Source organism: Trachurus trachurus (assembly GCF_905171665.1).
Source record: "Trachurus trachurus genome assembly, chromosome: 15".
In the NCBI taxonomy this organism is placed as follows: Eukaryota; Metazoa; Chordata; class Actinopteri; order Carangiformes; family Carangidae; genus Trachurus; species Trachurus trachurus.
The window spans coordinates 19,144,733-19,171,758 of NC_139906.1; the positions used below are offsets into that span (position 1 = coordinate 19,144,733).

The window sequence follows — 27,026 nt, forward strand, 5'->3', positions numbered from 1 at the left end:
AGCAGGTGTGGAGCCAGTGTCGGTCGATCACTCTCTCATTACTTTCTCCGTCAAGTCTTGGCTGTAGGGGGCTCAGCATGAGGGGGGAGCCGCTGTGAGAGGGGACATGGAGGAGCTGGCCGGCTCCTGGTCGGACCCCCGGTCGCCTCTGGAGGCGGCAGCAGCAGCAGCAGCAGCGGTTAACGCGAGCTGGACGGGCCGAGCAGGGCTGGGGGTGTCCCGGCGGACACAGCTGGTCCTGGAGGTCCTCATGGTGCTGATGTGTCTGGGCGCTGTGGCAGGTATAGGATTAGTTATGCTTTTTAAAAGTTATTTGTATTTATCATTTTATGGATCATCTGCAAAACATTTCTAAATTCTTACTTTTTATTATACCCAACACAATGTTTCTCTGTTGTTCCTTTCTTTGTCCCAGCACCTCAATATCGCCATAACAAATGGAAAATTTTAGTCACTTATTCCTATTTCAGATCCATTTTTTTTTCTGTAATTCGCCGTGTAATATTTATGTCCTGGAGGGTCTTTAAGCATCTTAGCCGATAATAATGTAATGATGTAATGCTACTGTATAAATCAGTAATAATACCCTAATAAGAAGAATAATTCAGGTTGCCAGGTTGTGAAAATATCAGGCCAAAGATTAAAATCATCGTAATGAGGTCATTGCTTCTGGGAGGACAGCTGTTGAAATTTTAATGTGTGACTGAGCAAATTCCCGTTGTAGTTTGTATTTTGTTGGTGGCATTTTAACACCTGGATGAATAGATCCATATTTACCTGCATTACACAGAGTCCTTACTCATGACTGCTCAAAGTAATGAACAACCATGGGATCAGGGCTCTGCTGGTGCAGTGAATAATAACCTGCAAGTCAGGATGAGGATGGGATCTCTCATCCCTCTTTCTGGCTTTAAACACACTCTAGTTGCAGCTGTGACTCTTAGCTTTGAAAGTGTGTTGCACGTTTGGTGTCTCTTTCATTGTGTTGATTATAGCTAATCATTAATTGTTATCTTGCCCTTGTTGTGCATGTTTGCTTGCTTTTTTTGTACTGCTGATCTTCCTGACCAGGACATCCTTGAAAAACAGATGGATCCTTCCTGGATAAAAAGAGATTAAATAAAAACTAAAAAATAATTTCAGCATCTTAAAATAGAGTTGTTTGTTTGTTTTGTTGTTATTTTTTATTCACTTACTGTTGAGAATTATTCATATTAAATAGGAGATTGACCACAGATTTCTTAGTCCTGCTGAGTGAATGTTTGCTTTTGTTACAGATGAAAACAATGGTCTAAAATCCAACCTGTCTGATTTCTATGTCACTGTGTGTGTGTTTGTGTTTTGTCGTGTGTAGGTAACATTCTTGTCATTATCATTGTGGCTGCCACCAAAACTTTCCACTCTGTGACGTCAGTGCTGATCATGAATCTGGCCATCAGTGACCTCCTGGTGGGAGTGGGAGTCATGCCCTTTGTTGCCCTGTCCATCATGAACCGTGGATGGGTGGACTGCACTGTACGTCGCTCCTCTCAAACACCTCACTGTTATGAAACATCCCGGCCCTCGGTGTCTGACGTGAACTAAAGCTGACATCTACTTTTCCTCTGTCTCACAGGACCTCTGTTTGTACGTGGGCTACACCTCCTCTGTGTATTGCACGGCTTCGGTGCTGACACTGGCTGCTATTGCTCTGGACCGCTACCACTCCATCATGGACTGCCTGCGCTACAGCTCCCGCTGCACCCTGTGGAGGACCTGTGCTGTGGTCCTGTGGATCTGGCTGCAGGCCCTGGTCACCAGCTGCCCTCCCCTGCTGGGCTGGAGCTCCGTCAGCTATGTGGTTCCCATGTACAGCTGTGCAGTCAACTGGGCCAGCAGTCCCAGCTACACGGCCTTCATGGCTGCCCTCTGCTACCTGTTTCCTGCAGTGGTCATCCTCTTCTGCTACGTGAATATCGTCAAGGTGGCGCGCAGTCACGCGAGGCGGATTCACACACTGGAGGACTCTGTCCAGAGAAGCAGGAATTCAAGTTCTGCCTCTGCTCCTGGTGACCCACCTCAGCAGCACTGTGAGAAACTCCACAGTCCTTCGAGACTCATCTATCATGTCAGTGGACAGTTCGTCCCCGAGGTCAGTGGAGAAGGAGGAAATGATGTCAGCTCCTCTCTCCCTAATTCTCCTATAGAGCAGACCAACCCTACGTCCAGACGTCTCCTCTCCTTCCTGGCTCAGAGCACCTCCCAGCCGACTCTGCAGAACTCCCAGCAGCACCAAAGCCACCATGGAGTGGTGCGGCTCTTCCTGGTCATCTCCGCCTTCTTCCTCTGCTGGACACCTTACATCGGTGTGGCGTTGGTCCAGGCCACAGAAACTGCAATTTCAGGTCAATCCAGCATGGTCCCGCCCTTTGCCGTGACCTTTTCCTACTGGCTGGTGTTGCTGAACTCTGACATCAACCCTCTCCTGTACGCTCTGCTCAGCAAACGTTTCCAGGGTGCTCTTCAGGGACTGAGGCAAAAAATTAGAGCACAGCTGGGGAGTGCGGTGGGTAGTGTAGGCGAGGTCAGGGTAGAGGGAGACGAATGCAAGAACAGCGACCCCTGCACCCTGAACGCCGCCCATCCTGGGTTCCCTTCTAGCTCCGAGAGTTCAACCTGTGATGACTCCAAGTATTCCTCCTCCATTTTTACTATTAGCACCGAAACACTCAAAAGTCACCCTGAGGAGCATCTATGCAACATGTGTGACACTGAAAATACCTCCTCATCCTCTGTGAGGACAGGCGCCGGTGCTGACAGAAGGGTGAACTGCCTGCAGGTTCCCCCTCGGCCACAGGAGGGCAGCAGACTTCCTTTCTCTGCTCTGACCAAGGAGCGTCAGGCCACTTTCTTCTACGGCCAGATAACAGTGCAAGTGGAGCATGATGTTTGTTAACTGTACTTCTGCAGATGCCCCCCTTTATTGATTGATCTACTATTTAAATAATTATCATTTTAGTCCATTAAATGACAGAGAACAGTCCATCAGATTACCCCAAAGCCCAAATCGGCATGACTGGGACATGAGAAATCCAAGATATTTTATTCAAAACTACTACTACCATGCTAATTATTTTCCAGATCAATCAATGAATCACTTATTTTTTATAAAATGTTAGGAAATACAAATATCATTAGAATGTCCCAAAGCTGAACATGACATGTCCTTCAATCTGACTAACACGCAAGAAATTAAAATAAGCAGTAACTCCTCACATTTGTCAAAGCTGAGACCTGTAAACTTTGGTATTTTTGCTTGAAATACAATTAAAATACTGTGCAGACTGATTTTATATTGATAAATTATTGAATTAATAATTTAAGTTTGGCTGAGATCACTATATTTTTCCAGTTTGTTAAGCAGCTGCTGGTTGTTCGTGGCGATCAGCACAGATGTACAACACAGAGGAGATAATAAAGAGAGACAATGTATTGAAAAGAAATATTTTATATTGTACATGTGATTACACTTGAAGACACCCAACAGTAGATCTAATAAACCCGTCATTTATTCACGCTCTAAATATTTCTTCCTCAAATGTGATAATCATATGTTGCATCTCAGTGTAAAAATCATCATTCCTTACAAAGGTTTACATTAATGTCTAGCAATAATTCCAGAGGAATACAATATTATTATTTATTGTCATAGAGAATGACAATGGGAAACAGTGCTAATGGACTCTATTGCAAAACAAAGAAAAGGCAGTGGAGTGGACTTTGTCGGCTCATACAGTATGTGCATGCTTGTCCTGTAGGTGTCACTCACTGGTTAGTCAGCAACCAAATGCAAAAATATATTTAAAAAAAACAACAAAAGTCCAGTGAGATCAACGCGTTAAGAGTTTGTCTAAAAAGGAGACAAAAAAAGCAACTCAGTCAGATGAATAGAAGAGGGGTTGTAGTAAAGAGTCTCTCTGTAGCAGTCTGTGGTGGCACTGTAGAAAACTGACAGCACGTAGCGAGCGTGTGTGTGCGTGTGTGTGGTCGAGTGATGTTCATACATTCACAACAAGGCAAGAGTTTTCCACCAGTCTTTTTTTTTTTTTTTTTTTTTTTACGAGGCGTTGTGTGTGCCTCACTCGCTCCCATGGGTTCACCCAGCAGGTTGTTAACTTGCCTCATAAAATGTGATCAATGTAAAAACAGATACAGTGAGACTTGGGACGAAGAGCAGAGCAGAGCTGGACAAATGTGAGCCATTCCTCGTGTGTCGACGCGCATCTCTTCTCCTCCTCAAGCCACAGTGAGACAGTGACAGCTTTCATCTGCTGTCTGGTTATTTTCTCCGAGAATTAAACGACTGAACTGAGAGCTGTTTTGCGAAATTAGCCTGTGAGCACAATGAGTCTAGAAAGTTAAATGTGATAGGGATTCAAAGGGAGGCTCAGTGACAGCTGTGACTGATGTTCAGAGTTATTAAAGGGGTATTTCCAAGTAGTTTTTAATGACTTCTGAGCCATTGGTGCTTTAAAGTTCATCCAAGGATTGGGATACCTGAAGCATTAATTGTGAGTTTAATATTACTGTATTACCTGTTGAGATGGGAGACAAATGCTTTCTGGATGGACTGACAGCACTCTCTCTTTTTGATAAACAAATCTCAACCATCTCATGCACTGTGAGAGCTCTCGTGACTAAACCGTGGGCCTGAGCAGTGGGTGTCAGCATTGACAGAGCGGGGAGTCGAACCCCCCAGGGAAAAAGCACATAACCACAGCCGGCCCAATCAAGTGCGGTCAAAAAGGACCCGAGCGCTTCTCTCAGGACGAAACAAGAGTGAGGCATTGTGAAAGCGTCTTCAGCTTCAGATTGATCCTCAGATGTCCAGACAGGTCCCTTCACACCAGATGAGCCCGTCGGGAGGGGGTTCCAACAGCTCGAGGACATCCAAGGTGTGAAATACAAGCTATGTACAGTGCACGAAAGGCAGGTATTTGTCATAAGTTTACACCTGAGGGACACCGCAGCAGGCCTCCCTTTTTTTTTTGTATTTCAGGCATTCAGCATTTTTAGGCATTCTTCTTTGGATCTTAAATGTGTGTAAATGTGTATATGTTTGAGCCAGCGAAGACCACAAGGTGTCAGGCCCTCGTCCTCGAATAAAATTGTCTCTGTCTTCTCGGAGCCAAGTTGGCAAGTCTTCCCGGGGCGCAATGATGGAGTGAACCAGTAGAATGAGTAAGAGGTACAGCAAAAGTATTACATGAATCAATCAGTTATACCTGATTATTTTTTGGGGGGTAGGAGAGGGATTACAATTGATACGGGTCCATGCACCAACTCGGAAAACTTCTGAGTGGACTGGACGTCAAAAAAAATGAATGATGCACATCCTGCATCTCCCATCCTGTTACTGATCTCAGGGCAGTCCTTTTTTCTTTTTTTTTCTTCACCAAGGGAGCTGTATGTATGAAAGGGCGGGACACCAGGAAGGTCAAATGTCCCGACATTGTGTGTGTGTGTGTGTGTGTGTGTGTGTTTGCATTGGTTGTTTCAGTGTGCAAATGTTGACATGGAGGTCCTGGCTCTCCCTCTCCAGTTGAGCCCCGTGGTGGCGCCCGCCTCCCCGCTGCCCTCTGCTGGATCGTCCCGTTTGCGCAGCCTGGTGCTGAGCTGGATGATGCACTGGTCCCAGTCCTCAGGTAACAGCAGCATGAGGAAGCCCAGGCAGATGATGAACACAGCGATGAGGCGCACGGTGTTGAAATTAATTTCACATGTGTAGAGGTCCACCACTGTAAAATCATAGGGGGACAGATTAGTAATCAGCGCATATGTCTGATTTATAGGATTAATGGTAACAATGGGCTCTTTGCACAGCTCCACTACTTCCTGAACTTAATGCTGCTCCTTTGTTTCCTGTCTGACATTATTGGACAACCTGATTAATCCAGGTGTGTCTGATCATTGTGACTACTCAGACACATCTGGATTAATCAGTTTGTCCAATAATGTAAGACAGGAAACAAAGGAGCAGCATTAAGTTCAGGAAGTAGTGGAGCTGTGCATAGACATTGAAAAGACAAATTATCCTTTGAATATATATTAGATGGATACTTTTAGAGGGATTTCAATTACATTAAATGTTAAATGGTGACTGGATCTAAAAAGTTAGATGTGAGAGGAAAGCCAAGAGACTTACTGGCATTTACAGGAACACTTAGGACTATGCCAAGAGAGATTAATGTTGGGTATGTTATTGCGATGCCAAAGTTCACAAGAACGTTGAAAGCTGTTAGAAAAAGAAGGATTGAGCGAAGGAGAATTGGAGCGTACAATGACTGTGTCAAACCACAAAAATGATATTCAGACATTACGTAATCATTACAGCATTGGGTGTATATGCACTCTGCTGCTTCTTTTCCCTACCAAAAAGCAGGCCTGCAACCCCACAGAGGTAGGCCCAGGGGATGTCTGCAGGTGAGCCGATGTACTCCACGTGCGTAAAATACAGGATGACCGGCACAAAGCTGATGAAAACAAAGTTGGCACTTCCAACGATGCTGAGAAAGAGCGCAGCCTCTCCGAATTTGGCACTGCCCAGGACCATCTTGAAGAGCACCTGAGGATTGAAAAGGAAAAGGATGGAAAAAAGGAAAAAAACGGGAGCGTTGAGGAGCACAGGGCCACTGCAGAGGACGCTCCTGCCAAGCACCCGCCACGTCACTGGCACAGGGCCGCTGCTGCCTGTTTATCACATTAGGCGGCACAGACAGCAGGGCAGAGGAGACCAGGGCCCCATCAAAATATAGCTATCTGTCCCATAAGCTCCCTGATGAGCACATCACAGCCAGCAACCAAACACACACATGTCCCATGCTCAGCTGAGTCTTTCATTTCATAATCTCCTCCTGTCTCCTGCCACCTGGTTACATAACGAAGGGAGCTAGTCCAGGATTTCTTACATAAGATAATTCATACGTATGTTAAAGGGGACATATTATGGAAATATCACTTTTTGAAGGCTCTTTAACATATATTTGGGTGTTTGTCTTCCGGCCTTCCGGCCCCCAAAATGTGAGAATTGACAGAAAATATGTAATTTTCAGGCTCCCTAGGTTGAAATCAATGTGGTTTTACGAGATGTTCCCTCAGTTGTCTGACAATGATGTAATTAGTTTTCGAATTTGCATAATCCCACCCCTACCTGTGAGTACCGGTACCGGTACAGGGGGCGGGGCAAGCAGTGGTTCATTTGCATTTAAAGGGACAGATGCTGAAACCAGCCAACAGGGCTGTTTTAAGCGGATGAAAAAAGTGCTGTGATGTTTGATTCTTGGGGTATTTTGACCAAAGCATGTCACAGACATGTCTTCAAGACACCTGGGAATTATTTTAATTTGTGGAAAAGGGGCATAACATGTCTCCTTTAAGCTTTTTTTTTTTTTTTTACAATTTAAAAAAATGTCATTGCAAATGAGAGAGTGCGGCATGGACTTATTTATAATGTTTTCTTTTACAACTGATCGAACGCAGACAAATACCTTGTAGAGCGCTGACATGGACGCAGAGGCCACGACCAGTGTGATGCCAATGACCGAGTGGCTGTGGAATCCATCAGCGTAAGTCATCATTACAATGCCTGCTATGGCCAAGATAGCAGCTACTATCTGTAGGGAGAAAGAGACAGACACAGAGAGAGAGGAGAGGGGGGGTGGAGGAACATCAGCGAAAGACGGATGGACGACATGCTGCTCACAGTGTGGTGATAAAGACGCTGGAGCCGTTACTGCTGTGTAGAAACACAGCGGGCACACATGGTCTCCACTTTGTTGTTCACTGCAGAAATCACAAGCCTCGCAGGACAAGGACTGTAGCGACATAATTAATATGTGAGGTTTATTTTGTAGTCTGCGTCCTTTCTGCAGGGCCGGTTGCTGCAGCAGAAACTACCACAGAGGCAGATTTGACTACAGACTGCACTTCAGCCTGACTCTACAGTCCAGCATGAGCCTGTTTAAACACACACTCACACATACGTCCATATGTTTGGGGCCACTTCTGACGGCAGGAGGTGCTTGAAAGTCTCAATATTTCATAAATCGCTCTCCCTCACGTCCCCTGCGGTCAAGGCCTCAGTGTCGATCCGATGTGCACTCACACCTTTAATTAGCTGTCAATTAGTGCATAATGAGTCAACTCCAGGCAACTCCCACATACAGGCCATTGTGAAAGCAGCATGAGAAAAACACAGTGAGCAAACTGGTTTCAGATAAGTGCAACTTCATCATTGTATTGACACACTGTCTTCAGGGATTTGTGTCTGTCTGTGTGTGTGCACAGAGCTTAGTTATTTTCTTAAGCTGCTATTTTGGCCATGATTTCAGCTTTTATGTGCAAAACAAGTCCATGCAGGATATTAGTCCACTTCCACACTGTCACAACCTGACAAGCACGTATGTTCACAAACACCCACTGTGACATGCACCTTGCCTTCATTTAGGTCTTCATGTGTTTCTAATATTCTAATCCTCCCGAATATCTCGTAGTTTTCACATTTGATTAAGATCAGTGGATTTACCACAGAGCAGCTTGTCTTCCATTGGGAGCACTTAAAGTCATCAGGTAAACAAGCAGCAAGTGGTGACAGGGTGGGTGGTATTGTTTTCACCTTGTGAGTCTGAGTGTGTAAGTTTGAGTGTTTGAGTGTGTGTGTGTGTGTGTGTGTGTGTGTGTGTGTGTGTGTGTGTGTGTGTGTGTGTGTGTGTGTGTGTGTGTGTGTGTGTGTGTGTGTGTGTGTGTGTGTGTGTGTGTGTGACATCATGGCAAAATGTGTTGCTGGAGACACCTACGGCCACAGGAACTACCACAGCGCTGCTTCTGAGTGCTTTGGCAGGTGTTCATGTGTGTGTGGACAGATTTTGTCAGCGTGATAGCGTCACAGCTGAGTTTGAAGATGGGCGTCGTCCAACCCCTGCGCACTGAGTGGGAACATCAACATGCTGACAGGCCTCGCAGCTGGTGAGGATGCTCCCTCACTTGCTATTTACATAATTGTGCAGTACACTAAAGTTTGAACACGCCTTCTCATTCAATGATCTACATTGTACGTAGATTCATACTGAAGACATCAAAACTATGAGGAAACACACACAGAATTATGTCGTACTGTAAAAACAAAAGTGTTAATTAAAACAAAAGTGTTATCTGTCATCTGACCTAAACCCAATTGAGATGGTTTGGGATGAGCTGGACCGCAGAATGGATACAAAACAGCCAAAAAGTGCTCACCTCTCCTTCAAGACTGTTGGAAAACTGTTACCGATGACGACCTCATGAAACTGATGACAGAATGTCAAGAGTGTGCAAAGCTGCCATCAAAGCAAACGGTCGCTACTTCACAAATTCAAAACATATTCTGCTTTGTTTAACACTTTTTTTGTTTTACTACCTAATTTCATATGTGTTCCTTCATAGTTTTGATGTCTTCAATATGAATCTACAGTGTAGATAGTAATAAAAATTCAATGATATCGTGTGTCCAAACTTTGAACTGGTAGTGTATGCAGGCAAACAGGAGCATGGTAATGAAGTAAGAGTAAGTGTTTCCAGCAGTGGACAGGTAGCTTCTACAGTGTCGACTTGATCTTGTGACATTGATTTCCGTTGCACTGCCATCACGTTAACACGACGGCAGTGCAAATACCCCCCCAACCCCTCCATCCCTCCCTCCCTGGATCCAGCCAGCCCCCACTTCTCACACCCACTCCCTGCCACTGCGATTATCGCCGCTTCACCCTGGCACCGAATCTTTCACTTATGTTGTTTTGTGTTTTACAGCGTTTGGCACCTCAGCCGCACATGTTTGAGTGCATGCGGTCCTGACTCTGCATGGAGGAGCGAGTGGGGCTGAGGAGAGGCGATAGGGACCGGGTGCAGTCCAGCTGAGTGGATTTGCTCTGCATTAAGGAGGTGTCAGGAAGACAAATGAGCCGTGTGTTTTTGCTTGGCCAAAGCCCTTGGGCGCCTTTGGCAAAACGTCTCTTTCTGCACTGCAGGCTGCCCGTCAGTCACAGCTGCACCTTTTCATTTCTAATGCGGCGGTGCTTTGCTTACAGGGTCAGCGACCCCCCCCCCCCCCCACATGAGTTTATGTTTTTAGCTTCTCGAGATGTTTCAGCACAATGTGAAGGAGCGGAGGGAGAAAGGATCACGACGCCTGCACATTGAGCAGATTATGTGATCACAGCCTTACTACGGCAGCGTGTGCATGTGGATTAAAACGTCTAACTCCCTTCACAGGTGAGGAATTGAGACATGTCACATTTTATAACCTTCTAATGTGCACACTAAGTTCTGCCTCTGCTGCTGCACATAAGACAGAGACATCCATATGTGCACAACATCACTGGAACGACCACCATCCTTTTGAATGATTTAGCCTCTCCCTCTCTCTCTCTCTCTCTCTCTCTCTCTCTCTCTCTCTCTCTCTCTCTCTCTCCTCCTACACTTTCATGACAAACTCGTCCAAGATCCCCTGCATTGCTGCAGACATCCAAACACTGCAATCCCCACCAGCAAGCCAGCAAGAGAGAGAGAGAGAGTGTCAGAGAGAGAGAGAGAGAGAGAGAGCAGCACGATTATTATAGTATTTGTCTCTTACCGAGGCCTTTCATTGCAGATAATGGGGGTGGGGAGTAGGAGCATGCACGAGGGAGAGGAGACGGAGTGGTGGAGTGGGGAGTGCAGGATGGCTGCAGATGTGAGAGCATCAGAGGTAGAGAGCAGGAGATACCTCAATACACAAAGCTAAAGCCTAAACCCCTGCTCTCTCTCTCTCTCCTCATCCAGGGGAATCAGAGCCAAGCGCAAGCACACAAACACACACACACACACACAGCAGGAGGCACATTTGAGTGACACAGTGATCATTGTTGCAATGTCACACACATAACATGCTTTCTACTCGACTGCACTGTGTTTGTGTTTGTGTGTGTTAGCTCACACATTCTGCTGCAACACGTTATTGGAATTCCTTTGGGTGTCGTGCACACAGAGGGATGCTCAATAGAAGTGATATCCCAGGACGCCAATTTCTGTCTTTGTCTATGTCAGTTCCCACGAGGTCACAAAAATAAATCAGATTTACAAGACAGGGAAGAAAAGAAACCATACTTCTTCAAGAACAATGACCTACAGTATCTACGGTGGCCCTGAGAGCTCAGTGCGATGCAGCTTAAGACAACACATGCAAATCCAGAGGACATCATCAAGCATGTCTCTGTAATTTGTTGTTGTGTGTGTTGTGTGCTTTCATTTGCTGCAAAACTGATTACAATGTTTTTCGGAATTGGCTTGTTTTCCTTAAAGGGATAGTTCAACATTTTGTCAAATTGGCCCATTGCCATAATCCCTATAGTCATAGCAGTAGGTTCGTTACCTTTATTTGTCGATGCAAGCTATTTTTAGAATGGCGGAGCAGAGTGGCGAGCTGCTCAGAGCTACGCTATGGAGACTAAAGGAATTTCTTGGTTTCCCTCATCAAACTAATCAAATACACAATCCAAAAACTCCAAAACGCTGTCGTGGACAAGTTGTGACCTGCACATTCACCACGCTATGAGATCATAACGGAATGTTACGAGACGCAGTTGTTTTAGAGGTAAATTCATGCAAAACCGCTGATGCGCGTTGCGGACAGTTTTTCAGCAAGCAGACTCTGTATTTACCTCGAAAACGGCTCTGTTTTGTAACGTTCCATTATTATCTCATAGCGTGGTGAATGTGCAGGTCACAACTTGTCCACGAGAACGTTTTGGAGTCGCTGGATTGTGTATTTGATGAGTTTGATGAGGGAAACCAAGAAATCCCATTAGCCTGCATAGCTCTGAGCACCTTGTTGTTCTAAAAATGGCTTACACCGACAATTAAAGGTAACGAACCTACTGCTATGACTAGCGATTATGGCAATGGGCCAATTTGCCAAAATGTTGAACTATCCCTTTAAAATGCAGCACATTGAGCCGTCAGGGCCACCATACATTTATCTGACTGGCTTGCTACTTTTGCAACTTTCATCAAACTGAATCAATTCGGGAAAGAGAAATCACAGTTTGATGGAATCAGTCATGGATCATGAGAGTGTGTCTCTTTTTTTTTTTTTTTAAGATATTGGAATCAAAAGTCCAGTTAACTAAAGTTAGTCCATGCAAAAATTCTGCGCTCAAGATAACGGGGGTGGTCAAACATCCAATTAAAAGATAATATCAAGTAAGAGAAAAGAACAGCAGATGTAATAACACATGGACACAGATGTTGTAAAATCTAATTAACAGGAACTTTCTGTATTACAGTAATATTTTCCCTTAAACTGAAGCAGTTTGATAATGCAACTCCCTTTTTAACATTCAAAACAAATTTTGCTCGCTATAATCTTGTTCACAACAGGTTCAGGTTGCAACAGCAGGCTAGAGGCTACAATCTGAAAAAATTGTGTCTGTGACCTTTGACCTTTGACTTGAGACTCTTATCTACAGATTCCCTCACCCTGACTCCCATGAAGCGGTCTCTGAGTACAATCCAGGAGAGCAGGAAGACGAAGGCCTTGTTACAACAGAAGAGCGCCGACACGTCTGTTGTGTTGATCTTCCTGAGGGCCTGCAGGTACAGGTAGTTGGTGAGGATCCACAGCAGGCCAAAGGGGGCCACCTTGGTGAAGAACACCTTGGGGGTCAGCCCGTCATCCCCGAAGAACCTACAGCACTCCCTGCACACACACATACACACAAAGACATAAGAGCAGAATGTTCAGATATTGAAAAATGTTGCACAGTTAATCTAAGTGTTGAAACATATACTATATATATACTACCGTACTGGGACTATAATCAATATTTACAGCTATAAACAGCTCTCTGTAAACGCCACCTCTGAGACTAGACACTCTAATCTGTGATGAGTGTCTAAAGTAATTCCCACCGTAACAGCCACATCTAAATGATCATCACCACAGTGCACGAGAGACCTACTTTAGAGAAATAGGCAAATATTTACAAATACAATAAGATCTGCCACCAGGCACTGAAGTTACAGACTTCTGATCTAATATTCAGCCGTCTATGTTGATAACACTAGACATTTTATTTTTCTTCTCAGGTGATTTTTCTTTGCCTTTGTACTTTCATTCAAGTGCCGAGGCAGCTAGGGCTATTTACAAATTCAGTTGGGCCAAATTTGGAAATCAATTTTCAGCAGCAGCTCAGCACCAAATTGTTAAACTGCCACAAATGAACAGTTAATAAAATAAATATCACACCACAAAGAACATTTAGCAGAACAAAAATGAAGTATTGTTGATATCAAAGCTGTGGGATGTTGTAGTGTGTATTTGCCGACAGTGAGCTGTGTACAGGAATACACATTAGATAAGCAGAAGTAGTTGTCTCTGGTTCCTCTGTTTGTGTTTATATCTGTGGCTGTGATGAATCAGAGAGATGGAAGCAAAACTAAATCTGGTGATCAGCAATGAACACACTGGTGACATTTTGTTATCTTGGAGAACTGATTCAAACTCATCTTCAAAGGACTGTGTTCCTAGTAGAGTATGAAGCGTCATCGTCATACACTATGGATGATTTTCTGTGGAGGTTTTAAATCTGGATTTGATCCAAAATATAGAGAACGACACATGAGAGGCTGCAGCTTCTCAAATATTTGAAATGAATGGATGGAACTGCCCCGAAATAAAAGCTGACAGTCTAAAGCTATTGTCCTGACAGTCAATGTGTCACACTGTGATGAACCCAATAGTGACAGCAGGTACTGTATCAGTATCAAAATACTTGATAGCGATCCCGTCCACTCAGTTATTCTGAAATGTTCTCCTTGCTGAGCTTTAACGTTGCGTCCCGCTGCTCTGATGCCAAGAAATATTTATTCTCCTCCTAAACTTTACACGACTCCCCCATCCCCCCTTGGATCAAAATATAACATTATTGAATTTTCGAGACGCTGGCATTTTGACTGCTGCTGTTTACAGTGCTCTTGAGTTACACAGTTTACCCTGAAAGCATCTGGGGGCTGTGAAAGTGATGAAACAGCAACAACCGTGGAGCGGCAGGTAGCTGCACGTTGGCCCCAGTGTCTTCCTGAACACTGAGGAGCAGTGTTGTTATAAATCAGCTCCAGACAACTTAGTCTGCACTAAAGAAAAAAACACTTCTCACACTTAATCACATTAAAGTTTATCACCATTTCATCACAGACACCGGATACATCGTCTTGGCATCCAAACCAATGGCGGTTTTGTGGTTTGTTTTCAGTTTTGCTGTTGCACCTGTGAGAATTTTTTTTTCATTTTTTTATGATCATTTTTATTTGCTTTCTGAGCAAATCAGAAGCATCAATAAACATGATGACAATATTTCACAATTAAACTGTAATTGATGGTCTTTTTGTGCAAGTTATTGGAGATTTGATAGAAAAACACACATCTTTATACAATCTCAGAGCTCATATGATGTAATCGAAAGCCAGTAGAGCTTGTGCTATTACTATTATTATCATTCATTTTGACAAACTGCTGTTTCCAATGTCAAAAATAAAAACTAAAGCTTAACTCATGGGGGTATTTTTTCAAAAATAAATTGCTGCTGTCAAGTGAAAACCCCTCCAAGCTTTCACCCTTATAACAGCATTCATTCAAGGATTCATAATAAGCTCAGATCTCCAACTACAAGCAAAGAGAGCAATGCACTCAGTGTGCATTCAGTGTCGGGTCGTTCCCTCTGCTTTGGCTGCTTCTTTAAAGAGACAGGACAGACAAATGTCGACTTCTGGTCTCTATTTCTTTGCACTGCCTGATTCACCACAAAGTGAATAAACACAGGGGAAACAAAGTGTTTGGTATTTGGAGCATGTTGGCTCTGGATCCTCGTGTAAGCCCTCAAAAAAAGAATGAGTGACATCAGAAATATATGTTCGATTCCCCAGCTTCTCCCACCTGACCCCCCCGCGACACCTTCCACCCCTCTACCTCCTTTTTCTCTTTGTACTAAAGTAGCTTAGCAGGGAGCAGAGATAAGACTTTTGTCTAAAGACCATGATTAATGCTGTGTTTCATCTGTGAAAGCAGCTCCAACACACCCAGGAATACTTTGTTTGCCGCAGCAGGATAACGAAAGACAGCATGGGAACCGCATATACAAAAAAATGAAGAGGTTTTTGTAAAGTTAATAGATTAATTTGGAATTCAAATATGCTGCTGATTTAAGATCTAATTATAGTCAGTTGGAAAAACAGTTTTTTAACAATGTATGAGTTTGTTCTTCATACAGAGCCTGGTTTTAGAGAGGTATTTTAGATTTCAGCTTTATAAAAGAAAATACCTCACTGGACACACTGATACTCTAGTAAACATCATGTATCCTTGGCCTTTATTGTTGCTTTGCTTTTAAACAGACATTTTTATTATACTTAGCTTTAATGGATTTATTCTCTTGGCTACTCTAATCTGCTATTGACCTGTAGTTATTGGTTTGGACCACATCAAACACAGACCAATTTCCTGTCTGTTTTATCAATTTATTTATTTATCTATTTACTCATCTAATAATTGACATGAGAAACTGGTAGTTAGTGTGACTGCTGAGCAGTCACACTATTGTTCTTCTGTTTGGCCATTTTCTTCCGCCTTTTTACGGTCTTCTTCTAGTCCTTCATACTTTGTGCTATTTCAACAATTCATATATCAAAACGTGCAGCTTTTTCTGGACTTTATTGGCATTACTTTTCTCTTTTTAACTCTTTATACTTTTTAAAATATTTAACTTTTTAGATGTTGACAGTGTGCAGATCATTAACAGACAACAGTCTTCTTGACAACTCCACTGTAGTGTAGGGGTTAGGGTGGCCGCTTCCCAACCCTAAGGTCACTGGTTCGAATCCAAGGGAAGAACTCTTGTTATGTTATGTTGAATTCTGCTCTCCTCCCCCGCCTTCAATTGGTCACAGGTGTTTGTTATCTCCTTGATTACTCATACCAGTTTGCAGCACATCATCACATTACAATGAATGACAACAGTCTTGAAAGCAGTGTGCTCTCTGTAGCCGAGTGGCAGAGTAAAGGTTTAGTGATCATATGGTCATGGGTTCGATTCCTGCCTTAGTCATTTCACATCATTCCTTGACTTTTGATTCCAATTATTCAGCTGTCATTGGACAGTCTTTGATTCCTCATAGTATAAAGCTCATTGTATCAAAGGTTTTCTTTACCCCTCACATACTGTCTCTGTCTGTAGCCTAGTGGTTAGCTTGCTGGTCTAGAGACCTGAAGGTTGCTGGTTCAAATCTTGCCTCAACAACAATTATAGTGAATTATTTTCCCAGTCGTCATCTGTTGACTTCTGATAACTTGCTTCATGTTGAAACTGCTGCTCTCAGCCTGAAATTCACAGAAATTTTCATTCTAAGTCATTCAAGCTTGACTCTCAAGCTTTCTTGATGTTGACAGTGTGCAGATCATTAACAGACAACAGTCTCTGTAACTGTGTGTGCACTGTGGCCTAGAGGCAGAGTGGAAGTCTAATGACAATGAGGTTGTGGGTTCGATTCCGACCTTGGTCAAACATTTGTATGGTGATCACTGCTTGCACTATTTGCTAATTCTGCAACAGTGTTCAGTTGCTATCAGCAGTCACACCATTTCCATTCTTGGAAATGCTTTTTCTAGTTTCACTCTGTTTTTGTCCTTGATGACCCTTCAGCTTCGTCTTTCAGCAGATGTAACCACTGTGTTCATGTATTCCCCTCGAGCTTTCTCAACAATGACCACAGAATGAAACTCCTGAGCATTTCAGCTGTGGGTAATATCTGTGTTGCATTCAGGTCGACTCCACTGAGGCTGTTGCCGTCGGGAAAATGACTTTCCTCTTCCATGATGTGAAATTGTACGACAGCTGATGCTGTTGATATTGTTCTCTTTTATTTTGCCTGCATGCCGCGGTGGGTGTGTTTGGCCCATTAGCCGTAACAATGAGAGGAGGCAATCAGAAAAACAATTTCGCCACAGAAAGAAAGCAAAGAACTGGAGCCACATCATCGATCGGTTGTTTTAAATAAGTGTGAACTGTCTTTTAGGGTGGATGGACGGTGCTGTGACTACTGAAGATGGATTCTCTGCCCTAAAAATGCTACATTGATGCATTGCCAGCCGTTTCTACAATACAACAGTGTTCACTGTGTAGAGATTCAGTTGTATCAATTGTATTTTATTGCTTTTGATCTCAACTAAAAATCTCAGCTCCTTAAAAACTGAAACTTTTAAACATCAAGATTTGAACACGTCAACACTTTTTCAGGGATCAGCTGCTGTAACACATTCTACAAAAAAAACCTCCAGCTAGTTATCTACCGGTATATAGACTTACAATACAGCTTAGATAGCACATTACGGCATTCTTAGTTTCTCCCTGTGAGTGTAGAAATGGTTTTGAGATATAACTTTTGAACTAGCCCACAGAGGATTATAAGATCAGGCAGCTTTTTTTATTTAAAAGCAGTCGTTGTGACCTGTGACCAGCGGCTGGAGCCTCTGGCCTTCAGAGCGAGGACGTCTGGCTGTTTCAAGGTCATAGATGGTGCTTGTGCTTTTACTGTTGCTGCTTCTTGACTCCGGAGCAGCCTCCCACAAGGTCTTAGAGGAGCTTAATCGGCTTACTTTGTATGCTGTTTTATATACCATTGTCATCTCTGTTTATTCTATCCACCCCCTTTTTCTTTTCTGAAAGGAGCTGCCATGTAAATAATCCTGCTTGCCGAGCAGCGACGTCTCCTCACCTGAATCTCTGTCTGGGCGTCTGCTTCTCCGGACTCTTGCACAGGTGGCCGATGTAATAGAGGGGAAAGAAGAGGCAGTTCCAGCTGGTGGCGAACCAGGTGAGGGTAAAGGGGGCGTCAAACTGCTTAAACGTCAGCTTGGCCAGCTGGGTGGAGCCCGCCCAGGAGGAGCACACACACATCACCATGGCGACCCCCCACAGGGCCTTCCGCACCTGTACGGTCGTTACTCTGATGCAGCAGTGGAGCTTCCGTCTGCTGGAGCCGGACTCTGCCCCTGCGGCACCGCCGGCCGTCTGTGCATCTGTTGTGCCCACCACATTCTCCCTGGGGCGGTCTTCTCCTGTGGACGGACACACAACAACAACAACAACAACAACAACTTTTTAGTTACTGGTCCCAAACTATGGGATAGTCTCCCACAAACAATCAGATCTTCACCCTCCATAGACATCTTTAAAACTCAGCTAAAAACTTACTGTTGTTTTTAATGTCTCTTTGTGTCTGTCCTGTCTTTGTTTGAATTAATCTTGTATGTGAAGCACTTTGGTCAACACTGTTTTTTTTAAATGTGCTCTAGAAATAAAATTGACTTGACTTGACTAACTAAATATCAATGGTCAGATAATCAGATGATGATCAGAAATATCTTCCTTTTTTTAAAGTATTTTTTGGCGCTTTTTGCTTTTAATCGATAGGACAGTTGGGGAAATAGGGAGACAGAGAGAGGGGGAATGACATCCTGCAATGGGAATTGAACTGGGGCTGTAGCCTCTGCATATGGGGCACCTGCTCAACCCAGTGAGCTGTACGGCACCCCAGAAATATCATTTTAAGATAAAATATAACATTTGTGCACTTTAAACATTTTTTTTTTTTATTGATATTGTTCAAGTTTGTACTTAAAGCAGAAGTAAGCGATCCGGTCGTTTTGGCTAACTTCTTGTCAGCAGATGGAGTTAGCAGTCCCCGCCCTCGTCCCTACGTCACCACATTCACGCGCATCCCTTGGCTTCACACACAGAGAGGACCGCCCCTTTATGCCGTTCTCTCTCATTGGATAAAGGTTGTAGGATACAAGGAAAGTTTTCTCCTCGGCTCAGAGCAGAGCAGAGTGACTGATAGACCCGTGTTTCGGACCAAACACTCTATATAAGTGATTGCTGTCGGAAGATAGAACTACAGTATTTAAGACTTATATTAACACAAATATTCCGCTTTCTTCTGCTTTAATACATTTCTGTAAGTTGTGATGTTGTTCAGAAGAGTGAGGATGGATGTTTTTGCTGTCTTTTGAGCTGAATGTGAAATAAATAGACATAATATATATATTGGGATGTGACACCAGGGGTCTCTAAGAGGGTTCCTGTGGGCCCCAACAAAAAGAGGAATTGATTTCTACTGACTATTTTGGACATGGGTGTCAAACACTTCTGTAATAAAACATCTAAAAGCATCAATCTTATCAGATGAAGGGGGGTGGGAGTCTCATTTAGGGGTTAGAGAACCACTGGTTTAGAAAATAGATCGGCTCTCTACATGCATATACTGTATAAACCTGGAAAGATCTTTTGCAGTAAATCACAGCAGTCCTTTCTTCTGTATCAGTGACTTTGGGTCACCCGTATCTCGCCGTCTCTCCCTGGCTAAAAATAGCTGCTTTTGCAGTTTAATTGAACTTGAGGGTAATCAATCAGACATCTGAGTTAAAAATATGGTGATCGAGTGTGACAGGCAGCAGCCAAACAGAGGACAAAAGAGGACAGATCTGTTATCCAATCCAAGACCTCCTCTCCACCTCATGAGTTACAATAACAAGAGCGTGTGTGTGTGTAGGTGTGCTTGGCGAGCCCACAAAGGCACGTATCGAAACACTTAGCTTTCTATTGCTCGCATCTAAAAAACCTGACAGGCTCCATACTTCTCCAATTACGTGTGAATTGATGTGTTGCAGAGCTGTTTTCTGTCCCACTCACACCCACTCTGTTCTTCAAACCTGATTCACTCACCAAGGTCACTTTTGGTCCTCAAGTCATTAAACTTAGCCATTGTCTCTCCAGAAACTGCTACAAGTACTGCTTCCTAGTCATGTGTGAATTTTAAAGGATTAATAAGCGAAAACACAACCATCAAGACGACCTTCCAGAAGTGCAGGTCGTCTGTGTTGGAATTTTCTCCTCTGAGAACAACAGTTAAAGTCATACAGTGGATATCCATTCAGACCAGTTATACACCTTCCTTTATCCCACAGTGATGTTGCATGAATGATACATTAGCCCCATCAAGGTAACACCAGCAAAGCCCCAGTGAATCAGACTTTACACCGTCTTTCAGCCAAATGGACCTTGTAGTTATAATTTCACCACAGGGAACGAAGCTGCAACACCACAATCAGGAAAGCGAGAGGACAAAACAAAAAACATCGACCCAATATCGGCTTCTTATAAAATGCACCGTGCATCTTTATGCATCCTCTGCAGCTTTCTGCCTTCCAACAAGTTAAAAATGTGATATTTCCCTAATGGTGTTTCCAGAGGTAATGATGTGCTGTGGGGAGCCTTTTGCCGATTCATCGGCACTGTACACTGCTGACTGGAATATGGAGCGCACTTCAAAAGGCCTCGGTGAGACAAGAATAAATCGAAAACTTAGGCAGGAGTTACACCGTGGAAATTATGATTGTACAGCATCAATAAGACGCTGAAGTCGTATTATTTGAGATGCCCTGTGTCAGTTTATTTCCATACGGCATGATGACGATGTCGATCTTTATGTTAATACATCCTGCATGATCAAAACAACGACACCTATTGTCTAACATTCATTGCTTGCTGCATATTTGACAAAAGACCCGTATAAGAGAGAATCCATCAAACCCAATGAGGCGACTCCTTCTTCCTGGAAGAGCTGCCTCTGACCTTGCCAGGTGGTCTCATCATATCACAGATTAACTTCCCTGATGACTATCGCCTCTAATGCTAATGCTCCGGCTTTCCCCGGGCTCCCCACTGAATACACAAGAGATTCTTATTTTGTTTCTCTACAGCAAGCGAAGGTGCGATGCAATTAAAATGTAATTATACTGTATTGAACAATGCTCCCTGCTGCAGAAGCACTCGACACATCCGACAGCCCCCGGGACACATTCGGCCGCAATGAAAGATGATTCAAGATCATTGTCTGTTATCTGCTTTGAAATGATGAATCAGCAAAGACCAAAAAAAGAGACAGACACACGTGGGGGTGTCTATCAAAGTCTTGGGCACAAGGGTGAGAATTAAGTTTCTCTATTCTGAGCTCCAAGCCTCTATGTCTCGTCCTGAAGGTCATCTCTTATTTACGCTGCCCAGCTTTTGTCCTTCCTGGGCCTCCATCCCACATCCCGTGGCCCTGGCCGCTGCTCCATACTGCAGCACAGTTTAATCTTCCAAATGCAGTGATGGGCCAAGCCAATCAGCCCCCAGAGAGGCACTGGGTGTCCAGCAAAGCACTTCCAGCTCTGGCACATGTGAAGTGTCATGACTACATTAGTGATCTTCCTTGTCGCACAGCCGGCACTTGTCACTCAGCAGTCTCTCTTTATTAAACGAAACACATAATGAATTATGTATTATTAATCAAAGCTGCTGTGAGTAAATGCTGAGACATCAATGAGGCAATGACTCGATAATTTAAAGACAGTGCACTCCTTTCACATTTAGCTTGACGGTGACTAATGATGCCGGATCAACCTTCACTGCCGGTGATGAGCAGCGCGGAGCGCTGCTGGACTCATCAGCGTGAGAGAGCTGGGTCAGTCGAGTGGCTGATAGGGAGAAATAAAGGATCCTCAGATAGGCTAATGACATTTGAGGCCATTATAACCATGACTGAATCACCCAGAGAGAGAGTCTCCCTCTGTAACGGCTAAATGATTAAGTGAAAGCTCTTAACCTTATCAGTTTGTGATCAAATGTCAACCGTCAAGGTCAACGCCCTTGGCACCACAGCGACTTCATTACAGTAAATAGGCCTAGTAATAGTATTTTTTGTTTCTCTTTTCATTTTGTTATGTAACATTTTGTAAGTAATCTCATCATTTTACATGCTAAAAGAGATTTGGATTACGTTTAGTTGCAGATACGCAAAGATGCTAAATTTAGAATTAAGCACATAGATGAAAATATCTCCTTCTCTTCAACCCACTCTGTGTCCAAATGGACTTAAATGAACCTAACAGGAATCTGTGAAATCAATGGAGACAGGAGGAGAGTGTGTGGCACCCTCGTAGGCTCAGCTTTGGATCCACGCTGACAGCTGAGCGCTGTATGGCTCCTACATGTTGCCTCCTCACGTGTATTAATCACAGCCACTCTTGCTGAGTTAACACCATGGGATTTAACATGCACAGGCGCAGGTGAGCTCAACAGAAGAGAAGGTGGTTTTATAGTTAAAGGATTATATTTTAGCCACGAGGAAAAAATCTTTGCACAAATCAGTGACTTTACCACAAAGGGACAGTAAATCAATCTGTATCTTATGTGGTCATTTATCTGCCTCCAGTGTTTTAGTACACTGAGCACCTCATAGGCTTGGTATTGAATAAACGTCCTGCCACCAGTATGGTCAAATCACTCTGATTGGTGTTGAGACTTATCTGGCCATTAACTAGCCGGTTTTCCAGTTTTTCTTCCATCTCAACACAACGCTTCCCCCGTTTTCCCGACCAGCTCTCGTTCCCTCTCCCGCTCTCCTCCCTCCCCCTGCAGACTCTGCAGTGCAGATCTCTCCTGCTGATAGCTGCAAATCCCAAACGTGCCAGCAGAGGCCTGCCTGCCTGCCTGCCTGCCTGCCTGTTCTCACACTTCACAGAACCTGGCCGTGACACGCCGAGAAAGCCCCGCTATGTTTCCCCCTGTAGCTCCCTGAACGGGCCACCGCCCACACCATTCACGCACCCTCTCTATCTCCCTCTTTCTCTTTCTCTTTCTTCCTCTCACTCTCAGGAACAAAGATCCTCTCAGGAAGCAGCAGCGACGGTAGCATCAGGCATCGTGTCATTTTGTCAGGGTGGTCGTGCAACTGTCGGGGAGTGTTTCCCTGGCACCTCAGCCGTATAGTAAGTGGGAGATGCTGAGGTAAGAGACGGAGGTTTGTCTGTTCGCTGACACCTCTGTGGGAGTGAGAGTGCACTGCAGCGCCCTGCCTCGGTGATTCAAGAGGTAAACAGATCAATCACTGATGCACACTTCAGAGGAACTCTTCTTTTTGTCTTATACTGTCTGCTGGGACAGTGTTTATTGATGAATATGAATGAACTGGTGCAGCTTACTTATTCTGTCAAACTCATAATCAAAGATTGCAGTACAAAGTCCTCATTTGGCTTCACACACAGATTATCTGAAAGACATAAATCTGTGTCTTAAAGGGCCAGTTCATCTTAAAGTCAGAAATTTTAATTTGCATAAATGTCTTCCAAAGAAATAATCCTGATTGATAATGTGTGCTGTGGATTGGCGGAAAAAAAAAAAAACTATCTTCATATGCCTGAAGGCACCAGGCAAGTGGAAATATTAACTGTAGTTTGGGTGAAATGACCCTTTAACTTAACCTTTTGGATCTGGATGAAAAATAAGCCAACAAATACATAGTCTTTGCTCATCTTTAAACTTGTTTTGGCTGTCACACAGCATCAATCACTGAATCAATACCGTAAAAATAAATCCTTCAATCCCATGTTGGCTTATTTGGTTTGTCATTTCTGACATGTAAGTCAAGGGCTGGCCTCTTTAAAAGATGCTAGTCTGTATTTGTTTGTACAACAGGATCTTGTGTTATGAACAATAAACTACAAATGTCATATCGCAGAAGGATGGTAGTCACGTCACTGGCAGACAGACGGAGAGAGGGACAGGTAGTTCACAGACAGTCAGCAGTCACTGTCTCTGTAATCTCTGACAGACAGTGGGAGTCTGTGATACTTGGCTGTGACAGCTTGGTCAAGCCACGCTGTCAGTCAGAGGCCTTTCAACACACCAGAGCAGGCTCATCTGACAAGCCCTGTCCCTCCCAATAACACAGCAGAGAGACAGGTGGAAAAACACACCCTCTTGCGTCAACCACCTGATAGGTGGGACGGCACGGGGCTGAGAGGACAGAGGACAGAGGCCCAGGAGGGCAGCCAAGGGCGGGAGGGCTGTTACTGATCCCGCTCTCCTTAACACCTGACTGCTCTCTCCTTCAACCTCAAAGGACGTCGGAGCAACTTCCACACCAGGGTATGAAACTTGTTGTTTGTCACTGGCCTGACCTGCCCAGCTGGTTCAAACAGATGCTCATGATTTGGGTCAACGCTGCAGCCCCCACCGATGCCTCATTGGTCAGCGACACGACAAAACACAGCATGCAAGCAAGCAAGCAAAGCAGAGTGTGTTTGTGTGTCTGTGTGTTACAGCAGGGCTACAGCTATTACTCATATTTGGCAGCGGGTATACACTGCCCCACAGTATATCCCCCCCCCCAGTCTAGAAGCATCTCTTGCAGCCACCCCACTCCCCCACCCACCACTACTGTGAATACTTTGTGACTGACCTGCAGTTTAACACGCTGGCACGAGTCCCAGCACTTTCTGCGTCAAATCAATTTTTAAAAGATTGGCTACAGCGTCTCAGTTGAAGTAATGGATAGGCAACCATCACAAGTGGACTCTCTGAGCGTCTACCCAAACAGCGCTTTCCCTCCCTCCCTCCCTCCAAGGCCACTGATGATGCAGGGAATCTATCACACACACATAAACCTGGATCTTCACAACACTGATGTAAAACAGCCCATACTGTCTGATGATCAATTAGCTTTTTCATGACGTGAGAGTAAAAAAGAGTTTATCAAATCAGCTTTTGACTGAGTGAAGTGCCAAGTCAGTCAATTTCACAGATGAAATGCAACAACGCACACAGCACACTTTTTTTCTTTTTTGCTGACACAACTTCTGAGCAGTGCACAATTACTTCCAAGTGCTTGTAGGCTTGTGATTCCAGCTTTGTAATAATTAGTCTACCTATACTGTAGGTACAACACAGCTGTACCATCTGGTCCGCTGCACTGTGCTACACATTTCTGAGAAAGACAGGCAGCCGTCCTGTTCCCCGAGGAAAGCTTTCGGATCAACTCCTTCAATTTAGGATTAAAGCTTAGAGCGACTTCTTTACACTTTCTTGCAGAGGATTTTGCTCAAAGATAAAACAGCACTACACTGTTCAAGACAGTCCTCCTCTGTGCGAACGACAAACAAGATACGCAGTAAAGGAAGTTGAGGCAGCAAACCTCAAATGAACTTGCACACGATGAATCATATTAGCACCTCAGCAACATCCATCCATCTATTTAACGTCTGATCTTGTTCATAAAACTGATAGTTCTCCTCCATACACACACTCCAAAAGCTCAGCCACCGTGGATTCATTACACACTTATCAAGTGAGAAAGGTCTGCTTTTCAAACAAATTAAGACAGGAGAAGAGGAAGAAGCGTCTGACTACCTTCAAAGTCAATTCCAATTACATCCAAAGGATGAAAGTAACCTTTTAATGGAGCTTGGGAAGAAAACACTCACACATGAGTGTGATCGCTGCCTCTGCTGATCTTTTAACAGCGCTGACGCAGGTTAAACACACATGTGCTGTATGTCTGACCTTTGTGTCGGCAGATGTTTCCCCATCTCCATATTGAGGTTGTTGATATTCACGCACGGCCTGAGAGTGCATTTACATACAGATAAGACACATGCAAATTTATACAAGATGCAAGATTGTGTTTGCGAATGTGCTTGAAGCGTAAACATGTTCTGTCTGTGTTTTACATCGACAATTCAGGAGGTTCTTGTGTCCTTTGTCTGAACTTGACGGAATCATGAATGTTTTAGATCTCGCTACTTTTTTGACTCATCCTCTCAGAGGTAAATGCGGCTGTTCTTTTGCTAAATGCACAGATTTCATTATGATGACGATGACTCATGCACACTGCAAAACCAGCGGGCCGACAGGCCAAATTAACCATCTTTACAGCCACACCTACAAAAGGAACTGAGAAAAATACCACCTTTAATACATTTCTGAAGACTGAACAAATCGTGAAAAACAAGATTTGTCATCCCACTGGGGGGAAAAGAAGCCAATTCTATGTTAAATGAGTGCCCTAAATCTCTACTTAAATGGCCTACTGTCCTATCACTCAGTGACTATAATCTGTGGTCAGGTGCGCTGGCGCCTGGGGAAGGGTTTAGTGTGCCCCTGATAGCAGCTGGTGAAATATGACCAGCTTCCTTTGGGACTTGTGTACACTGAATCACTTCTCTGAAAAAAAAAAAAAAAAAAAAAAAGCCTGTTCCGTTTCAAAGCGTGTAATGAAATTACAGAGATTAAAGGGACTTGTATGAACTTCTCACCCCAGCCACTGACGACACAGAAACAACACAGACACTCCCCAAAGACATTTTCACTAAAAATGCAAAGAGAAATCAATAATTATCATCCATGGGCTGCTGGCTGGGTAAATCTGTCACAAGGACGCATTGGAGAAAAGACAGTGAATCAAAATTATAGCTGTAGGAGACAGAAGGAGACACCCAGACGAAAAGACCTCGGCTACAAAATAATATCAGGCAACATTAAAAGACCAGGACGACTGGGAATGTGATGGATCTTTGTGTTGCTGGCCCCCAGTCAGACGACAACTTTACCACTAAGTCTGGTGCCAAAATTGATCTGTGGTGGTTGCACCTTTCTCTCAAAGCAAATCAAAGCTGTTAACTTGATAGTCCCTGAAGACGTGTTAATGATGTAGGTAGGAGACGGTTCCGAAGGGAGGGAAAAATTAGACTTTGGTTTAAGCAGAGCTGAATATGTCGCTACATCTGTTCGGTTTTGTTCTTGCTGTGACTGCCACTCTGATACTCTGTCGAACTGAGAATGTCAATGGACACACGAAAAAAAGAAAAGAAAGACCACAGAGGATCCCGAACTGAAGAAAGAAAAAAAAAACCCTCTTTGACAGTCGGTGCAGGTTGTTAGTGAGGAGAACAGAGGTTTTTTGGAGCTGCTGTTACGTAAGCAGCACAGTCTCTGAAAAGCTGTGTGTTGATCCGCTGTGGCCCCCCTGTGATTCCCTTCTCCTTCAAAGCTCAGAGCTGAACGTTCACATCATAAACTCCACAGCTTTGACTCCCTTAAACA

At 44.0% G+C, this 27,026-nt stretch overlaps 2 protein-coding genes across 3 annotated transcripts in view; one reads left to right on the forward strand and one right to left on the reverse strand.

Moving 5' to 3' along the window:
- Positions 1–106: 106 nt before the first annotated feature.
- LOC310997776 (5-hydroxytryptamine receptor 1D) lies at positions 107–2,935 on the forward strand (the record flags this gene model as incomplete). The annotated part of the gene is made up of 3 exons (XM_083987568.1): positions 107–281; positions 1,355–1,515; positions 1,616–2,935. The coding sequence occupies 3 exons, from the start codon at positions 107–109 to the stop codon at positions 2,933–2,935; spliced, it is 1,656 nt and encodes a 551-aa protein (XP_083843694.1).
- A 2,600-nt stretch (positions 2,936–5,535) lies between these two features.
- slc35f3b (solute carrier family 35 member F3b) overlaps positions 5,536–27,026 on the reverse strand; it is a gene marked incomplete at both ends in the record, with an annotated part of 52,102 nt that continues 30,611 nt past the window's right edge. For both annotated transcript variants that reach the window (XM_083987726.1, XM_083987727.1), the window contains 6 exons: positions 5,536–5,777; positions 6,185–6,274; positions 6,412–6,604; positions 7,527–7,652; positions 12,529–12,748; positions 17,818–18,160. In XM_083987726.1, the coding sequence (XP_083843852.1) occupies positions 5,536–5,777; positions 6,185–6,274; positions 6,412–6,604; positions 7,527–7,652; positions 12,529–12,748; positions 17,818–18,160 (1,214 nt within the window). The remainder of the gene's footprint in view (positions 5,778–6,184; positions 6,275–6,411; positions 6,605–7,526; positions 7,653–12,528; positions 12,749–17,817; positions 18,161–27,026) is intronic.